The 17191-nt window shown below is 36.9% G+C and overlaps 2 protein-coding genes across 2 annotated transcripts; one reads left to right on the top strand and one right to left on the bottom strand.

Annotated features, from left to right (window-relative positions):
* Positions 1–330: 330 nt before the first annotated feature.
* LOC116294083 (fragile X messenger ribonucleoprotein 1 homolog A) lies at positions 331–9914 on the top strand. Its single transcript, XM_031701615.2, has 15 exons — positions 331–408; positions 480–532; positions 624–717; positions 1513–1584; positions 3018–3100; positions 3524–3589; positions 4557–4650; positions 4748–4864; positions 5314–5481; positions 5833–5911; positions 6458–6576; positions 7159–7245; positions 7586–7906; positions 8138–8240; positions 8415–9914. Exons 1-15 carry the CDS (start codon positions 358–360, stop codon positions 9008–9010), a joined length of 2103 nt encoding a protein of 700 aa, XP_031557475.1. The 5' UTR covers positions 331–357; the 3' UTR covers positions 9011–9914.
* Positions 9915–10354: 440 nt separating this feature from the next.
* On the bottom strand, positions 10355–17180 carry LOC148913278 (methylcrotonoyl-CoA carboxylase subunit alpha, mitochondrial-like). Its single transcript, XM_089027369.1, has 21 exons — positions 17121–17180; positions 16993–17036; positions 16608–16747; positions 16329–16424; positions 16140–16261; positions 15886–15990; positions 15711–15753; positions 15418–15539; positions 14794–14987; positions 14291–14358; positions 14006–14160; positions 13541–13629; positions 13343–13452; positions 13079–13171; positions 12711–12834; positions 12436–12522; positions 12210–12259; positions 11896–12033; positions 11438–11545; positions 11293–11364; positions 10355–10657 (listed from the first exon to the last, which is right to left on the bottom strand). The coding sequence occupies exons 1-21, from the start codon at positions 17174–17176 to the stop codon at positions 10520–10522; spliced, it is 2154 nt and encodes a 717-aa protein (XP_088883495.1). The 5' UTR covers positions 17177–17180; the 3' UTR covers positions 10355–10519.
* Between the last annotated feature and the right edge of the window lie 11 nt (positions 17181–17191).

Here is a 17191-nt window from a genome sequence, read left to right as displayed (position 1 = left end):
AAATACTCAAGGTCCTTGATCACTGAGACTTTCCAGAACATTCTCAGCTTAGAAATACCAATCATAGGTAAACAGAGCATCCTGTTCCTAAATGACAGCTTTCGTCCGGAGATCTCACAAAACAAACACATCGAATGCATTTCAAAATTGCATTTACCCTTCATATTGAAAACAAGGGGCTGGAAAAAATGAAATTATTGTACGTTTTATGATTCTTCTTGAAATTATCGATGTACAAGAGTTTTGACAAGGTGAAGGTTGAACCGGAAGTGAATTATGTAGTATAGTACTTCCGGCAGTTTGTTGTTATCCCGTCATCCATCGGGGTCATTTACTGTTGGGCAACAAGGGGGGAATATGGAGGAACTTGCTGTCGAAGTTTGTGGCAAAAATGGCGCTTACTACAAGGTAATTTACCCTCTTTAAGTCTACCTTTGCTTACTTAGGACATAAGACTAATATCTTTATCTTTTTTTCAGGGATATGTTCGTAATATTCACCAGGATCAAGTCAGTGTAGCCTTGGAACACGAGTGAGTAAAAGCTGAATGACCGCGCGTGGCATCTAGGTTCAAATAATGATATTGTAATAATTTCATAATATTTATTCTCTTCCTAAACAAGCCTGAACAACCCTAAACGAGTGTCTTACGAAGAAGTTCGTCTACCACCTTCTACTACTCAGAGAAAAGATCTCTACGTTGACGACGAAGTTGAGGTAAAAAACCAAGCTGTTATGATGCATGTGCGACGAGAAACTTAACGACACAACAGGACATTGCGCAAGATTGTTTTTGTTCAAGTTTCACCCAAAACACTAAAATAAATTATCCTCGTTAACCTTTAGACCTGTTTATATTCGAATACATTGGTTTTAGAAGTCGATAAGGTTGATTTTTAAAGATTGCTGTCAATTTTCCACTCGAAATTCATTCTTGTGCAATATTCGCGCGAAATTAAGTTGACCAATGTTTACGTCGACTCACGTGGGACGAACTGTTGACCTTAATCCGATCTTTTTATCCTTTTTTCTTGCTTTTTTGCTACCGTTGGGCTATTTAATATAGTCTTAAAGACTCCATACAAAACTCTAAGGCAAATGATCGTGTAAATGATTAATTATGATGGTTTTTTTAATGTTTTAACTCAAACTAACACCCACTAGGCTCATTGTAATTCATTAAGTCTACTCTATTATTTCTTTACCTCCGATTACGGCCGCCAGTTGGAAACTCATGAAATTTACTTGTAATTTATATACCTTTCCTGAAAAATCAGAATTAACACTATTTCCTTAAAAATGATCATTACATTTTCTTTTCTACCGGGACTTTTTACTACTTTATAATCCACGTATTCCCTAATTATATTATGCTTGCTCGTGTTTTGTTTTGAACGCCTATTGTCATTCTATTCTCAAGGGGATTATTTGCCGTTTCATTGCAAAATGGTTGTTTATTGTTATTGAAGTTGAGAAAATATTTCTTTTCTTTTCGTTAATTTTTTTACCCAGATTTTTTCAAGAGCAAATGATGATGAGCCCTGTGGATGGTGGCCAGCTAGGATAGGGCTCAAGAAAGGCGAGGTATCAAAATAAAATCATTATATATATATTTTTTTATTGTTATGTTAAAATTATTATTTTCGCTTTGTTTGTCTCATATTGGTATTCCATTATTTGGGTTATGAAGAATTGTTTTTATTAACTATATATTGCTAACCAAAACATCATGAAAAATCTTTCAAGAAAATCACACCAAACACTAGTATGAAATATTTCAAATATTGACAGTAGATGTTGTTATCATTGATATTTACTACTAGAGGTTAGATTTCTTTTTGCATGCTTGCATTATTATTACATTGCATTTGATTTTAGCCCCACTCCTCCCCCCCTTATATTTATATTCAAAGTTATATTTAAGGCATATCTATTTATTTACTACCAGTGTTAGTTCTATATATTTTTTTTCTCTGTCCCTAATTATAATATTTTTTCTTTGCATTGAATATTGTAATGTGTCAACTTGTATCTTGTCTCAGGCCAAGCTTGTTTAGACTTCATGTCTTTCCTTTGCCTGTGCATAGCCCTTAAAATAAAAGCTTTAGGTTTGGGTGGCTAAAAGGTGACTATTATTTATAAGGGGGGTTCAGACAGAAGGTCCTATGAAAAATCTTGTAGAATATGTTAGGTGTTAGGAAAAATAAAGATCCTTGAGATCTTTACAAAAATAATCATTTTCCAGGAATGAGTAATTAAAAAGTCAAGTAGACATCATGGGGCAAAGTGGGGATGAAAAATGATATCCTTCATAAAGGGGAGGCACAAAAATGACATAGAATGGGCCATTTGTCATCATTTTAAAATGAATTTTCTCGTTTGCACAATAACTGAGGACTAATTGCACTTCTTAGACAGCAAGCTTCAGCAGCAGACATCTGGTCATTTGATTGTTATCCGTCAAAGAACTGACAGTTGAAACAGTTTTATTCCTTAATTATCTTCATTGATTGAAGCCAGAAATCCAGACAAATTTAATGATTCATGAAACAAGACTGCATATCGGTGGATTATGAAACATTCCTTTTGAGGAAAACCAGCCATAATGATAGTAATAATAACAATGATAATAATAATGATAATAATAATAATATTGTAGCATAATAATAATGAGACAGTTCTGTAGAAAGTGACAAAAAATAAAAGGAAAAACTTATAAAAATATGTATATACATAAATATTCACAGATACGCTCATATATCTGGTCTATAAGTTAAATAAGTCTTTTGTTCTCTTTTGAAATAATCTACAGATGGTGAGTGACGTAAGTATTTTGGTAGGTTGTTCCACTGGTGCAGCGCACACACAGAGCAAGCTTTTCCAGTATAGTGCCATATACGTTATACGTTGATTTATATGTCTTGATCCCTGTGCCCAGCCCCACCCCCTAAGGATGTCACCCTACGCTGTGAGAGGGGTGATCAGAATTTAATGTGTAGTTTTGGTATTTTTTTTAGTTCTATGTTGTTCAGTACAATGGCTGGGATGCAACGTTCAATGAGATTGTGCCAAGAGAAAGAATCAGGCCAGTCAACACTAAGTGAGTTTTGTTTTATCTTTAAAACTGTTTGTAAATCTGTTAGAACATAGTGCAAGTATAAGTGGCTGTTTCAAATTTAGGCAACCTTTCATAACAGTGAGTCATCAATATTGATTTTAATGAATATGTGCTTGACACAAAAAAAGTTATGTCACAGGTCATAGAATTAACAAATTTAGCATGGAATGTTGTCTTGTTTACCACATTATGATGTCAACAGTTGATCGAAATGTTATGTACTTACGAGGCCTTTGAAGTGCGCACTGGCTTCTTGCACCAACAATTCATAATTTGCTGACATAATGTGTTGGTATGTCCTCTTTTTTACGACAGCTCTCAACCAATCAAAAAGCGGAAACATATACATTTGCTGTAAAATTTTCAATTAACCGCTTCATTAATGTGCAATATATTGTTTTTCAGTGGTCCAATCAGTAGGAATATGTACTATAAAGTGATGATTGATGTTGCACCTGATCTCAGGGCCATGTGAGTATATATTCTTTCTGTTTCTAATGAAGTATACAGTCAATTCAAAAAATGTTGTCGTTGACCGTCTCAAGCCTACACGACTTGACTGAAAGGAATATGGGTAAAAATCGCTGAATTGGTTAAATATTCGTTCTGAATTAATTGTTCCCGCTAGTAATAAGATCATAATGACGAGAAACAATCCATAAAATGCATGTCTTTGGGTTTAGGGAAAGAAAAACAAAGTAGTTATGATTCAGTTCACAATTTTGAAAATATGAAAGTAGTTATGATTATACAAAGTAGTTATGATTCAGTTCACAATTTTGAAAATATGAAGGCATTAAAAAAAAGTCTCCTTCAACACTTCCCGCTCGCCTACGAAGGTTCGTGCTGTAAACAAGGCATAACTAGTCGGATAAAATTATGGAGTCAACTCGGCTTCAATGATTGCTACCCAGAGTTCCTTTCGGTCCAGTCGTGTAGGCTTGAGTTGGTCAACGACAATGTTTTTTGAATTGACTGTACAACAGTTGTTACAACTACCACACCCTAGGGGGTCCTAGAGTGTCTATGACCACCCCTCCCACTGGCGGTTTAATCGTTATACACTTATTTAAAAATACATTGTCAGATGGAGATCTGAAATGGGTTGTCTGAGACTAAACAGAATTCTTTACTTTTATGTTTTCTAGCTAAGTTACGAAAAATCACATTTCTAACTCAAAGTTCATGCTTCATATGCCATTCTAAGAGGAAACTACATTGTTCGGCTGAGAATATATTTCATTTTGCAGAGTGTTACTCAGTCTCAGATTTCAGATTTCAGATCCCTGACCAACGTTTTTTGAAATAACTGTATGCATAGGAAATATTTTTGGTGGAGATTAGTGGGAAATGAGCCCTTTCCCTCTTCCCTCCCAGTCTATAGAGAAATCCCCAGTCAACTGTTTTTAGATGTGGGTATTATGAATCTGTCTCTCAGATGTAAAGACGAGAGCTGCCACAGAGAGTTCAAAAGACAGTGTAATGCTGCATGTGTTGGGTTTAATGATAACCTGAATGTTCTTGTAGTCTTGGTAAGTTATTGACATACAAGTATGTCCGTTTTAACTGTTTGAATTAATGATTTTGATATCTAGGAGTGATATAAAATGTTTGAATATTCTTCAATAGTCACGAAGTGAACTTCCTGTGAAGAGGGCTGCAATGCTAAGTGAAATGCACTTCAGAAGTTTGCGGACTAAGATGCTCCTTCAGTCTTGGACAGATGAGACAGCTAGACAACTTGAGGTACCTGATAATTTTCTACCTCAAAACAAAATTTTTAAGCTTACGTGTTATACCTAGACTGTATTGACTGTATTAAGTCCTTTACATTTTTTCCCCTTTTATTTAAACATATTTTGTCATTACATTAACACCAAGAGTGTAACGCTCATCGAGGGGGTCTATGTCGTAATTATATTACAAATATATAGTTATGTGGGCGAAAGAAAAAGAAGATATATACATATAGGAACAAAATATATAAAGTAACGATTACTATAGTGTAAGTAATATAGGTGGCGTAAATTTACATTTAATCAATACCCTGAAACAACCTCTAGGCTGATCAAAGTCAGGGCATGGCTAATGCACAGATCAAGTGGAATTTAGGGTCTTAGGTTTTACAGAAGGAGGAAAACAGAAGAACTCGGTTGCCATTTTAATAACATTGGTCGACTCTGTTTTGTTAATAGATGGCAAAGAAACAGATGGGTGTGTGTGACAAGCTGAGACTGCCAGAACATTTGATGGGTTTGGCTATCGGTGCACAGGGTGCAAACATCCAACAAGCACGGAAACTACCTGGTATCATATCTATTGAAGTTGATGAAGAAAACTGTACTTTCTACATTTGTGGAGAGGTACATTACACCAGATAGATTACTGGGTTTTTGATATTCTTCGAACTCAGTAGTTACAAGCTGCACAATGAAATTTGTTTTTTTTTGCTGCTGTCAATCAAAAATAATCACTTGTTACTTTTATGTTTTTGACTGGGAGCAGTAAAAAACCAATTTCACAACAAGCCGTTGAAATATCTGAGCTCACAGAGTATCAAAAACCGCAGTAAGAGATAAAAGGAAAATTCTTTCAGAATTGTAAAAAGTAATTGAATGAATTTGGGTTGACGTGACATTTGTGTTGCAACAGGTATGGTCATCCAGACCATTGCAAAGTTGATTTAATTCCTGAATTTTTTTCTGTCATTTTAGAATGAACCATCCATTAGTGAGGCAAAGCGTTTGCTAGAATTTGCTGAAGAAATAGTTTACGTCCCAAAGCCTCTTGTTGGTGAGTCAATATTCGCTCTTCACTTTTAGATATTCCTTACTTTTCTAATATTTGCTTGGGAAAATGTCTGGGTTAATAGTTGGGACGCCAAGCCAAAAAAAAAACATTTCCAGATTGGACAACAGGTAGCCCAATTCAAGAATACAGTTAAAAAATAACACCTAGCTAGTAAGTTGCCATTTCTGATTTCCCATTTCTTACTCACATCACCTCTGGTCAAAATTTTGGCAAGGCAAAGATATGGCCTGTCAAGTTCCAATTCTTATTTTTAGGTCTGTTAAAAAAGTTTATGGTAGCCATACCATGGTACAGGGACAATGCATTGTTTTTGCATGGAAAATAGATATTTTTTATTTTTCAAAGGTAGAATGCCTATTATTATAATTTTGTCCTATAACTTGGTGCCAGTAAAATCCCCTTCTTATCTGCTAGCATTCTCTCTTCTCTTTTTGAATCTTTTCCCGAATTAGCTGAGTATTGACTGTTATACCTCCAAGTGGTAGGGGATGGTTGATGGGTGTTCATGATACTTGTTTATTGTTTCAGGCAAGGTTATTGGTAAAAATGGTCGTATCATCCAAGATATGGTTGATAGGTCAGGAGTGACTAGAGTAAAGATTGAACCACCAGTAGAAAATGAAACAGAGGAAGAAAAGTCTGCAAAGGTTAGCAATCTTTTTAAATACAATAGAAAGGATTATTCATGTTGGATATAAGTCAAAGATTATTTTACAATTATTCACCAAATCTTTACCGAGACGCGAGTCTTTGAGCGGCGAGGTAAATATGCCCCAATAATCACTGATCCCAAGGCAAATAATTGTTTTAGTATAAATACACAGGTGATTCTTTCAAAAAAAGGGAAAAAAAGAAGATAAAAGGCATTTTTTAAATTCCAGTAACAGCAACAAAGTGGCTGGCCGCCATTTTGGATTTTTGCTCAAGGTGATTATTGTGTGATAGTGTGAGTTTCTTGACCAATCAGCTCGCGAAATTTTCTATAACCACCTGCGTATTTTTACTATGCTTATTTATTTGTACCACAATATTGTGGCAGTTGGGCAGAATGCATCTTTATAGCTGCTACTGCTAGTCCTCATCAGGCAATGATGAACAATGATGATGATGAATCTTTTCTTTTGTTTTATACAAGCCTCATGATTTGATAGCAATTGGCTATACTACCCAAAGGAATGTGATCCATTCATTCATTTATTCATTCTTTCTTGGCCCCATTCTTTTTTCAGAAAGAAGTATCATTTCTTTTCGTTGGGACTAAAGAATGCATTGAAAACTGCCGAATGATGTTGGACTATCATCTTGCTCATTTAAAGGTCAGTTTGTATCAAGTTTGAAGTTAGATAGACAGACCTCTTTACCTTGGGTGTAAGGTTTTCCCATTTCAGACCATGTGTCATTTCCTTAAGAATAAATTCTTTGTTTGAGTTGTATCCATTTTCACGTGTCTTCTTATGTGCAACAATTAAACAAAGAAATAATACTCTAGGAACTGACATTGTACGAAATCAGAAAACATTTATGAAGCCCATTTGTGTATAGTATTAATTTTTACTTTAAATATGTTGTTTTTAATGTATGATATGGTTATTGCTGAAAAATCAGCACTGATAAGTCCTTTAAAGTATTTCTGAAAATGAAACTTTTTTTATGTAGGAAGTTGAGAACATGAAGAAAGAGAAAGAACAGTTGGATCAACAGCTCCAAAGCATGGGGATCAACCCACCCCTTGGACCATCATACATCCCTACTCCAGCAGAGATGCGCAGTGGTACTAACCTCGTCATAGCTACTCATGACCCTTCAGTCGTAGGCAGCAGGGATAGGTCTCTGACTACAGATAGTTATGGTGGCGACCTCAATGAAGCCATGTCCATCAGTACCAACCCTGGACAAAAGGGGAAGACAAACACAACACTGCGAATACGGTCAAGCAGTGAGAGTGAAAATACGGAGAGTGGAAGACTGTCGACCCAGGTGAGTGACAATCAGACCCTCCCATCCCCCCACGCGATGGAAAGGTCTTAGTACCGTCTTATTTTTGAGGTGCATGTTGAGTCATAGCCGTCATGGTGGTTGATGATAACAAAGCATTCCTCATTAGCTTTTCTTGTAAAAGCAACCAACATGGCGGGATTTTGAGTAACTGCGTTGTTGCACCCGAAGAATTGAAGTACACCGTCTTCACAACAGTTTCTTTGTTTACAGGCTCCTAACAAAAGGTCTACAACACCGACTTCTGAACTCAAAGACATCCGTGAAGAAGCCGAAGAGCATGACTATAACTCCAAAAATGGTCACAAGGACAGTGGTTAGTAGTCGAGGGGGAGGGGGGGTGTTGTAAGGCTAGAATTGTCACCATTTGAGATTAACTGAAACGCTTTCTTTATGGCTTGAAAAGGACGCATAAAACCTGAAATCCGATGTGCAACCAATAGTTTTCCGAACAGAATTTATTCTTATAGTATTTGATTTTTATTTAAAGGTAATAAGAATTCCCATGGTAAAAAGCCATCTCCATGGTTCATGGGCCCAAGAAAACGCTCCAACAGTGACGGCAAAGACGACAGGTACGATACCAGGAATGGATACGGGAGGGGCCACCCTTCAAGGACAGACAACAGACAGGGGGGTCAGGGCAAGACACAGTCTCGCCATCAACAACAAATGGGTCGACCTCGCGGGAATAGCGGAGGTACGCAGCAACTGAGGCCGAGTTCAGGTAGTCTGGCGCAGAACTGGAGAAACCCCGACAACGGCAGCAGTATGCGTAGGAAGAGTGACGACGAGAAGTTAACAGCAGACGCGAACAGTAAACAAGAGGCGAAGAAGAACGACGAAAAGACGGAGGACAAGTCCGCTACCGAAGGACAAAGTAAAACTCCGAGGGAGAAAAAAACAGAGAACGGAGATGTGACTTCCCAAGGTTCGAAGCCGGAAAAGGAAGCGGCGAAGAGTGAGGAAGATAAGAAAGAAAGCAATTCAAACCCGGAACAAACAATAAAAACAGACGATAAACAAGAAACCAAACGAGAAAGCTCAGAAAGCAAGTCCAAACAAGAGTCTGAGGTACAAAATTAGATTAGTTCCAATATTTTTCGCCAGTTCTTAAATCGATTACCATCAAACCTGAAAAAAATATTGCGTTTCATTGACAAATCTTATTTTTTAAAGCAACTGGCTCTGTTCAAAGTCCATAGTCTTAATTTCATTTAACCTCAACAAAATTGAAAAAAATTACGTCCATCAATAACAATCATTGTTCTGTCTAGGGAAGTAAGTATTATTTGTTTATTGCGCTGTACGAAGATGGTTTAAAGTACCTTTAAAGTCAATCAAAATGAATGAGGTAAAAATAGCGCTCGTGAAAAGTAACAAAAGAATCAAAACCGGCTCTTTAGTGGCTTTTTATCTACACCAATCAAAATACAAGAAAAACAATGTCGTCCAATCATAAAGATTTAGTGTGACGTAAAAACGTTACTGTGAAAATGTTTTCAATGTGACCAATCGAAGTGCCCTTACATTTCCGATATCCAATCACAAATGTCATTCAAACGCGGAAGACATTTTAGTGTTGCTGTCCTATTGGACTCGCATGAAATTTATCTAATTTTTACACTTGACTGAAATCATCTCTAATGACTTTAGATTGTGAAAAATTAAAAATTCCGAAAATAACTAAAATTTTGTTGATTCAATTCATCTGGCTATTCAGTAAATAAAAAAATATACGTCCACTTGTTGGACTGTGAGAATTTTTTTTCTGACAGACGAACTGATTTTGTCAAATATGTTTTGATTGTGATGGTTTCTTGACCATTGACATTGTAAAGGTTTTATTGTTTTATTGGTCTTAATGTAAAAAAAAAAGAAAGAAATAGAGAAAACCAAAGAAAAAAATTGAAAGTCGAAAAAATTATTTTGTTAATGGAAAAAAATTGATTTATTTGATGTGATGAATAAAACATCGATAGGACTTGGATATTTTGTGTTTATTCGTCGTATTTTAACCTTGTTACAGAAGCAAATAAAAGGTAAGACTTTTGTTACCTTTTCTTATCCAAAAAGCGGGGAAAGATAAAGAAGAGGGCTGCAGGGGTGCTCCTTTCTTCAGCGCACGTGCTGCCATGCGCGTTCTCGTCGAGACAAGAGACACTCTAAGTCCCGGGATAGAAGTGTAGACTGGCGGGTTTGAAATACGCGCTGCCGCGGAGAAACATGCGAAAAGAAACTGAGAAAATGTTGGAAAAGCATTTGAGAAAGTTGAGCTACAGATAATGGCTGCATCACCAACCTGTATTCGACAGTCTTGGACCTAATATATTTATTTGTTTAGGTTTGAGGGATTGTGGAGGAGTCGAACGGGTTGTTTTTGGTTGCCGCATAAAGTGGTACAAAAAAAGCTTTTGGAATTTGCCATGGTTTATCACAGAATCTTATTTTATTCACCATTAAGAATAATTTATGCACAACCTGAATTTTTTTCGCTTTTTCTAGCCGTCGGTTGCTTATTAACGTATCACAGACTTTTTACATAATTGGATAAATAAGCAATTCCAGGGGAAATATTGGTTTAGTAAAGATTAATCAGTCCAGGTCTTCTTCTTCATCTTTTTTTTCATCCTCTTCAACGAACTGTACCAACTGGGCATTCCGATCGACGGACCCGTTCAACTGGCAGAGAACCTTTGCGATTTTTCCTGCCTTGGGTGCTCGTATGGAATACTGAGGAGGAAATAACACAAGAATGAGCAGCTTCTTATGAGGAGTTTAGGCACTAGGGATAATCCATCAAGGGCATGATTGTCTGAAGATGTTTATCAGTGAACCGTGCCCTTGCTAAAAGCAGTGATTTTTTCACGGGCATATACATCGACTTTATTGTGCATCCATTGTTTGGTGAACAAGTTACCTGTGTCCCACTTCTCGGCACAACCTAGCATATGGGTATTCTAAAATCTACCACTTTATATTATGAAAAATCTCTATGTGAGTTGCATGGATGTTGTGAGTACTGAACGTAATGGTAGTGTGTATCTGAAAGGAATTTCACGGAAGACCTCCTCTCATGGGGAGTGATGGTTGGCCTTAAGATCCGATGACGAGTGCGAGAACGAGTACGAGTTTTTAACTTTTAAAGAGAGGCACTATCATTTCGTAGTAGTGGTCGTGTACGTAGATTGAAAATTTAGATTGTAAAAAATCGGTAATCGACTACGATTCAGTATGAACCACACGCGCAGGACTAATTTTAAGACGTACACGATCTCGTACTCGTCGTCGTATCTAAAGGTTTCCAGACACGGCAGCAGCAGCGAAATCAAACAAAATGTAAGCTGTGTGTAGAAGAGTTCATTTACCTGCATTTTCATGGCTTCCATGATGACAAGTACTTCCCCCTCCTCAACCTGCTGCCCGGGTTCGACAAGAACCTGTTGACAAAACAGATACAAGAACATTCATGGCTTAATCTCATGAACAATATCGACATCAAGTAATACCAACCTTAACAATACTTCCTGGCATGGGTGCTTTTGCACCTCCTGATGTCCCACTCATAGTCGTGCCGCGTAAATACTTGGGAACTGGTCTATCCAGCTTGTGACAACCGTCCTGAAAAAACAACAAACGAAAATATAAGGATTCTGTGAAAGGTAAGGAGCGGTTGTACTTTGAACCTCAACTCCTCACTGAACCTAATGGGAAAGCTGAAAATTTCAGAAAGCCTATCAATTTGCAAAAAGATTGGTTAGAAGATGCCATTAAATACTGTGGACTGACCAAGGTCAAATGTCAAGCTTCACATGAGTCAAACCTAATGACATCAAAGAAGACTGCCTTGTTATCCATTGATTCAATTTGGTTTGGCACAGCAGCTCAAAACATTCCATTCCCAAATTTGCGCACCCATCCTACACCTCTCACAATATTTCAAGGAGTAGCCTCTTAGCCTCCCTACATACTTTAGTAAAGAGGTGAATTGTTCCATCCTGGTCAACGAGCGAGGATTTCAGTATCTTGTTATTCACAGTAGCTGTCAAATTTGTCCTGTTCCCCTCCTGTTGGAGTTCTCCTTTGACATCAAATCTGTCGCCTTCGATCTGTTTCAGAAACAAGATAAATTGTAAGTGGTCAAGACATCTATCACATAGGCTTAGGTTTTCCCCATTATTTGCTTCATCAAATATTCCCCACCTCTTCCCCCTCCCTCCCCCCCCCCCCCCCAATACATTCAACTTTCTCCCTCTTAATGACGTAATCAAATTTCTTTTCTAACCTCAATGGTATAGCTGCCATCCTTGTTGTATGTGGCGAACAATTCCATCTCTGAAAAAAATTATTATTTGCAACTGTGGTGACAAACACGCAATGCAACAGCTTGTAAGGGGTGATAAGGGTATGTGCAAAAATTATGCAAGAAAAGTATGAGTAGATGAAAAGTATATAAATAAGAATGGAATAAAAATAGATGGTTTCAGACTGAGAACCGAACACAAACTTACTTTTGTCTCCATCATTCAATCGAATTCTCCTTGAGACCTCACTGTTGAGCCGAAAACCAGAACTTGAATTCCACAAACTAAATTTATCTGAAACAAAACAAATGTTCAAGTCACCATTTTAGAACAGTTCCTAATTTATGCTACGCAACATCAGCCATAATCTCGATACAATCTTCGAACACTCTTAAAGCTATAAATTATGGTATTAACAAAGGTTTGGTATAAACAATACAAATACTGAAATACGAATAAAATTTGACATAACACACTCTCACCATTGAATGTAGTTCTCTTCATCTCGCGATGATTATTCTCTAATAGCAACAAACTGAGAGCAGCCTGGGCAAGAGCTTCCTTTGAGATGGATTGCTTAGCAGGGAACAGGTCTTGGAAGTGTTCCTTAAAGATTTGAAAAACAAAAAATGGAAAGGAAGGAAGGAAGAGAGGGAGGGGGCAATGGAAGGGGAATTTTAATTCTTAAAAGGGGCAGAAGTAGGCAGATAGAGAGAAACTAGAAATGTTTTGTCTGTGACTGAAAGACTAGGATCTTGAAGTTCAATCCTACCAGGTTCCCTAAGCCATTCTCTAACAATCCACAGTTTTTTGATTTGGTAAAAAGTAGTCATTCTGACCAACAAGATACCTTTATGAAATCTGTATGCACATCGCCTTCTTTGAAGTGTTCATTGTTACATAAGGTGCTTAGAAATGAGATATTTGTATTGAATCCAACAATCTGTAAGAATTAGAAAATAATTATATTAAGTCATTAGACCAGAAGATCGACAAGCATGGGAAACAGCTATAGATGTGGGACTCTCCAATACTATCAAATCCCAGAAAATATTCATCCCTTCCTTATAAAGGGGGACAGAAATCATCATCACTGTTTGAGCTATCAACTCACATGGTACTGTGATAAAGATTCTTTAAGCAGTCGAAGAGCAGAAGATCTTCTCTCAGACCAGACGACAAGCTTTGCTATCATAGGGTCATAATATATTGACACCTCGTCTCCTGGCGGCATAAAAACAAGATGGTGATCATTTGACTGTCAATTTGGATTTGTAAAGGAACTTAGACATTTAACAAAGGAAAATCTAACCTTGTCTGACCCCAGTGTCAATCCTAACATTCTGGGTTGCCTGTGGTGTTGTTAGATGGTGGATGGGGCCGGCTCCTGGGAGGAACTCCCTAAATAAGGTCAAAGTTAAGCTCAAAATGTAGATAAAAAGTACATTCACTATTGCTTTATCTCTTAAGCTAAATATTTCAATCTATATAGTGCTCCATAGACCTCTTGATAGCTAAAAGCTTAATGTCTCCGTATTTCAGACCACTTGTCATCCTCTAAAGTATCTCTAAAGTATTTCTTTGTTTAATGGTTGTTCATGAGTAAGCACAATGATATAGGTACAACTTGAACAAAAAATCTAATTCTCAAAAGAATGACAAGTTATCCAAAATGGGAAAACAATACACCCAACAAAAGGGTCTATCGATCAAGAAAGAGAATAGCAGCTGAAATAGCGGTTACAACTAACAAAGGTTTATCAGTCTACTAACTCACTTTTCAGGGTCTTCAGCATACAATCTTGCCTCAAATGCATGGCCATTTAGCTTGATATCCTCCTGCATTAGTGGTAAGTCCTCACCTGCTGCAACTCGTAGCTGCCATTCCACCAAGTCTAGCCCTGTAATCATCTCTGTTACTGGGTGCTCAACCTTGGAAAACAAAAAAAAAACGTTTTAAGAAAATTTTGGGGGAAGGAGAGGGAGAATTTTAGATTAAGGCCCGATAGACTGTCAGAAAATTGACAAAAAAGTTAAATAAGGTGAAAACTCTGAAAATTACCTGTAGTCTAGTGTTCATTTCCATGAAGTAAAAATTCTGGTCTTTATCCATGATGAACTCAACAGTCCCTAGAACGTAATAAGTAGTTTATTCATTGTTATTTTGGGAGTGTGTCACTTCCATGAATGCAATAATAAATGGAATAATTATACAAATTCTTACTGGTCACCAGCTATTGCTAAGTGTCCCTGCCAGACACAAGTCTAGACTACTAAGCTAGCAATAGTCAATCATAAATATCAAAACTGAATGCGGCTTGTTTGATGTCTAAAATAATACCAAGAGCAATATACAAAATGCAAGAAATTGTAGTAATAAGATTGGATATGTTGGTGCAGGTATGTATGTTGCTCTTGGCACACTTGAAAACGCTATGTTGAATCTGTGCCACATAAATAAATAATATTATTAATAATACAACTTCCTAGACCTAATCAATATTATATCATTATTAATTTATTTCATATTGAAGAAAAAATTAATGAAACACATAATTATCATACCTGCACCAACATATCCAACAGCTTTTGCAGCCTTCACAGCAGCTTCACCAATACTCCTTCTCACCTCCTCTGACACACCAGGAGCAGGAGCCTCTTCTATGATCTTCTGATGCCGACGCTGTACACTGCAGTCTCTCTCAAAAAGGTAAACTGTGTTGCCTTGCTTATCTCCAAAAACTTGCACCTCTACATGCCTGCAGCAACAAGATGTATCTTAGGGCAGGTACATTTTCATTGGGGGGAGGGCTGCAGCAACAAGATGTGTCTTAGGGAAGGTACATTTTTATTGGGGGGAGGGCTGCAGCAACAAGATGTGTCGTAGGAAGGTATGTTTTTATTGGAAGGAGGGCTGCAGCTTCAGAGGGGATAGTCAACAGCAGAAATTTGCATTTTTGTGGAGGGTTAAACCTTTTTATAATTTTAATAAAAGGTGTTTCTTTGTTGATTTGCGAGCTTCTTACTGAGTGAAAGGGGGAGGCTAGGGCTACAACCATCACAATAAAAAACATACCTTGGTGCCGATAACAGGGCAAAAAATAATAGCTGACCAATGGATAATATGTTTGGTCAAAATTCATTCACCATTTATCTATCCATTAATTCACTATCAAACATATTATTTACCTTGGTCTTTCTACAAACTTCTCCACAAGCATATCATCATCATTGAAGGATTTCTTAGCTTCATCTCTGGCAGATTCCAGTGCGCTATCAAAGTCCTTTGGAGAGTTGACAATTCTCATTCCCTATAATAAAAAACAATGATACAACTTATGAATAACCTGGCATATATCAACAATCATGACCCCTCTCCTAACCTCCCTTCCCTCCCTCCCTAGGAGTCAGATTATTCATGGCCTTTTCCCATCTCCTAAAAATATGTTATAACATATAAACAGCCAATACAAATAGACTACCTTTCCTCCTCCACCTCTTACTGCTTTTAACATTACAGGATACCTAAAAACCGGCAGAAAAAAATTTCAATAATTTTATACTAAACTCACTGGGATATTCTTGAACAAGTTCACCTTTATACAAAGGTATCATAGTTAAATACAACACAACAAGTAATTATTGTTCTTAATGTACCCTATTCTCTCTGCTTCCTCTTGAAGTCTCGCTGCTGATTGGTCATCACCGTGGTAACCTGTAATGATTGGCACACCAGCATCCCCCATAATGGCTTTTGAGGTACTATAGAAAAAATATAACTATAAGAGTAAGCATATCGCTACAAACTATACTCATGTGGGAGCTTCATGACATACCCTTCTCCTACCCTCCCCACCCCTAGGAAAATTTCATCCCCCTTGCCTGGGGTGGTATGGATATTTCATACTAACCTTTTAATGCCCATATCTCTAATTGCCGATGGAGGTGGACCAATGAATATAATATTTTCCTTTTCACACATCTCTGCAAATTCTGGATTTTCGGACAAGAAACCATAGCCTGGATGGATAGCCTAGGAAAGACAAAATATATTAGTTACAAAACTAGTAGAATCCGTAGGACACCATATATAACTGTACCTGTGAACCAGTTGCCTTAGCAATCTCTATTATTTTATCCATCTTTAAATAACTTTCACTTGAAGGAGCTTTGCCGATGTGGTATGATTCATCTGCCTGGTGGAATAAAAATAATTTATTTAAAAGACCAGAAAGTTTGGGATTGATTTAACTGAAAAGGAAAAACTATAAGATAATTAATTATGGGTTTATTATTAATTATCAAAAACCATCAATTAATAGAAGATGAATATCTTCAGAATGATTAAGAAATATCCAAAATTTTGAATGGGTGGTTACCATTTCCACATGTCTTGCATTTCTATCTGCATCACTGTAGACAGCAACAGTCCTGACACCCATTTTTTTAGCTGTCTGCACAATTCGGCAAGCTATTTCACCCCGATTAGCTATTAGAACCTTGTCCACTGATTTGATCCCTAGGAAAATAGTTATATTTGAGACAATAATTGAATAACTATTTGAATAAAAAGTATTAGTTAATAATAAAAGGGATCTTACTTCAATCATAATACAAATTTAATATGAAATTTTTCCTTTTTTAATTTTTCTAATTCTATAACCATCTAAGTATACATTTAGTAATGTGTTTATTTCAATTAATCTCGTAATCTCTTGGTACAATAAAAGGAATAAACTTGTACAAATGTAGTTGTTCTCATACCTGTTGACTTTGACCTGGTAATAACAGAACGCCAAAACGAATTCCTAACAAAATAAAATCAAAAACGAAAACTGCAATAAGACATTGTGTGAATCTTATAAACCTGATGATTCATATTTCCCATTTACCTCCCACAATCCAACCATCTTTTCCAAAATTCTCTTCCAACTACGTTAGCCGCCATCTTGAACCCGCGTAA

Source organism: Actinia tenebrosa, unplaced genomic scaffold, assembly GCF_029948245.1.
Source record: "Actinia tenebrosa isolate PJP-AT-01 unplaced genomic scaffold, QUT_ActTen_1.0 PGA_scaffold0__85_contigs__length_37466705, whole genome shotgun sequence".
Classification (NCBI taxonomy): domain Eukaryota; kingdom Metazoa; phylum Cnidaria; class Anthozoa; order Actiniaria; family Actiniidae; genus Actinia; species Actinia tenebrosa.
This window is presented reverse-complemented; position numbering and strand designations above follow the sequence as displayed.

Coding starts and splice junctions, on each gene's coding strand:
- LOC116294083 (XM_031701615.2), top strand. CDS start 358: ATGGAGGAACTTGCTGTCGAAGTTTGTGGCAAAAATGGCGCTTACTAC. Junction 409..479: donor AAAATGGCGCTTACTACAAG/GTAATTTACCCT, acceptor TCTTTTTTTCAG/GGATATGTTCGTAATATTCA. Junction 8,241..8,414: donor AAATGGTCACAAGGACAGTG/GTTAGTAGTCGA, acceptor TTTTATTTAAAG/GTAATAAGAATTCCCATGGT.
- LOC148913278 (XM_089027369.1), bottom strand. CDS start 17,176: ATGGCGGCTAACGTAGTTGGAAGAGAATTTTGGAAAAGATGGTTGGAT. Junction 15,540..15,710: donor TAAGAGGTGGAGGAGGAAAG/GTAGTCTATTTG, acceptor TTTTTATTATAG/GGAATGAGAATTGTCAACTC. Junction 14,359..14,793: donor TGTTGGATATGTTGGTGCAG/GTATGATAATTA, acceptor ATTACGTTCTAG/GGACTGTTGAGTTCATCATG.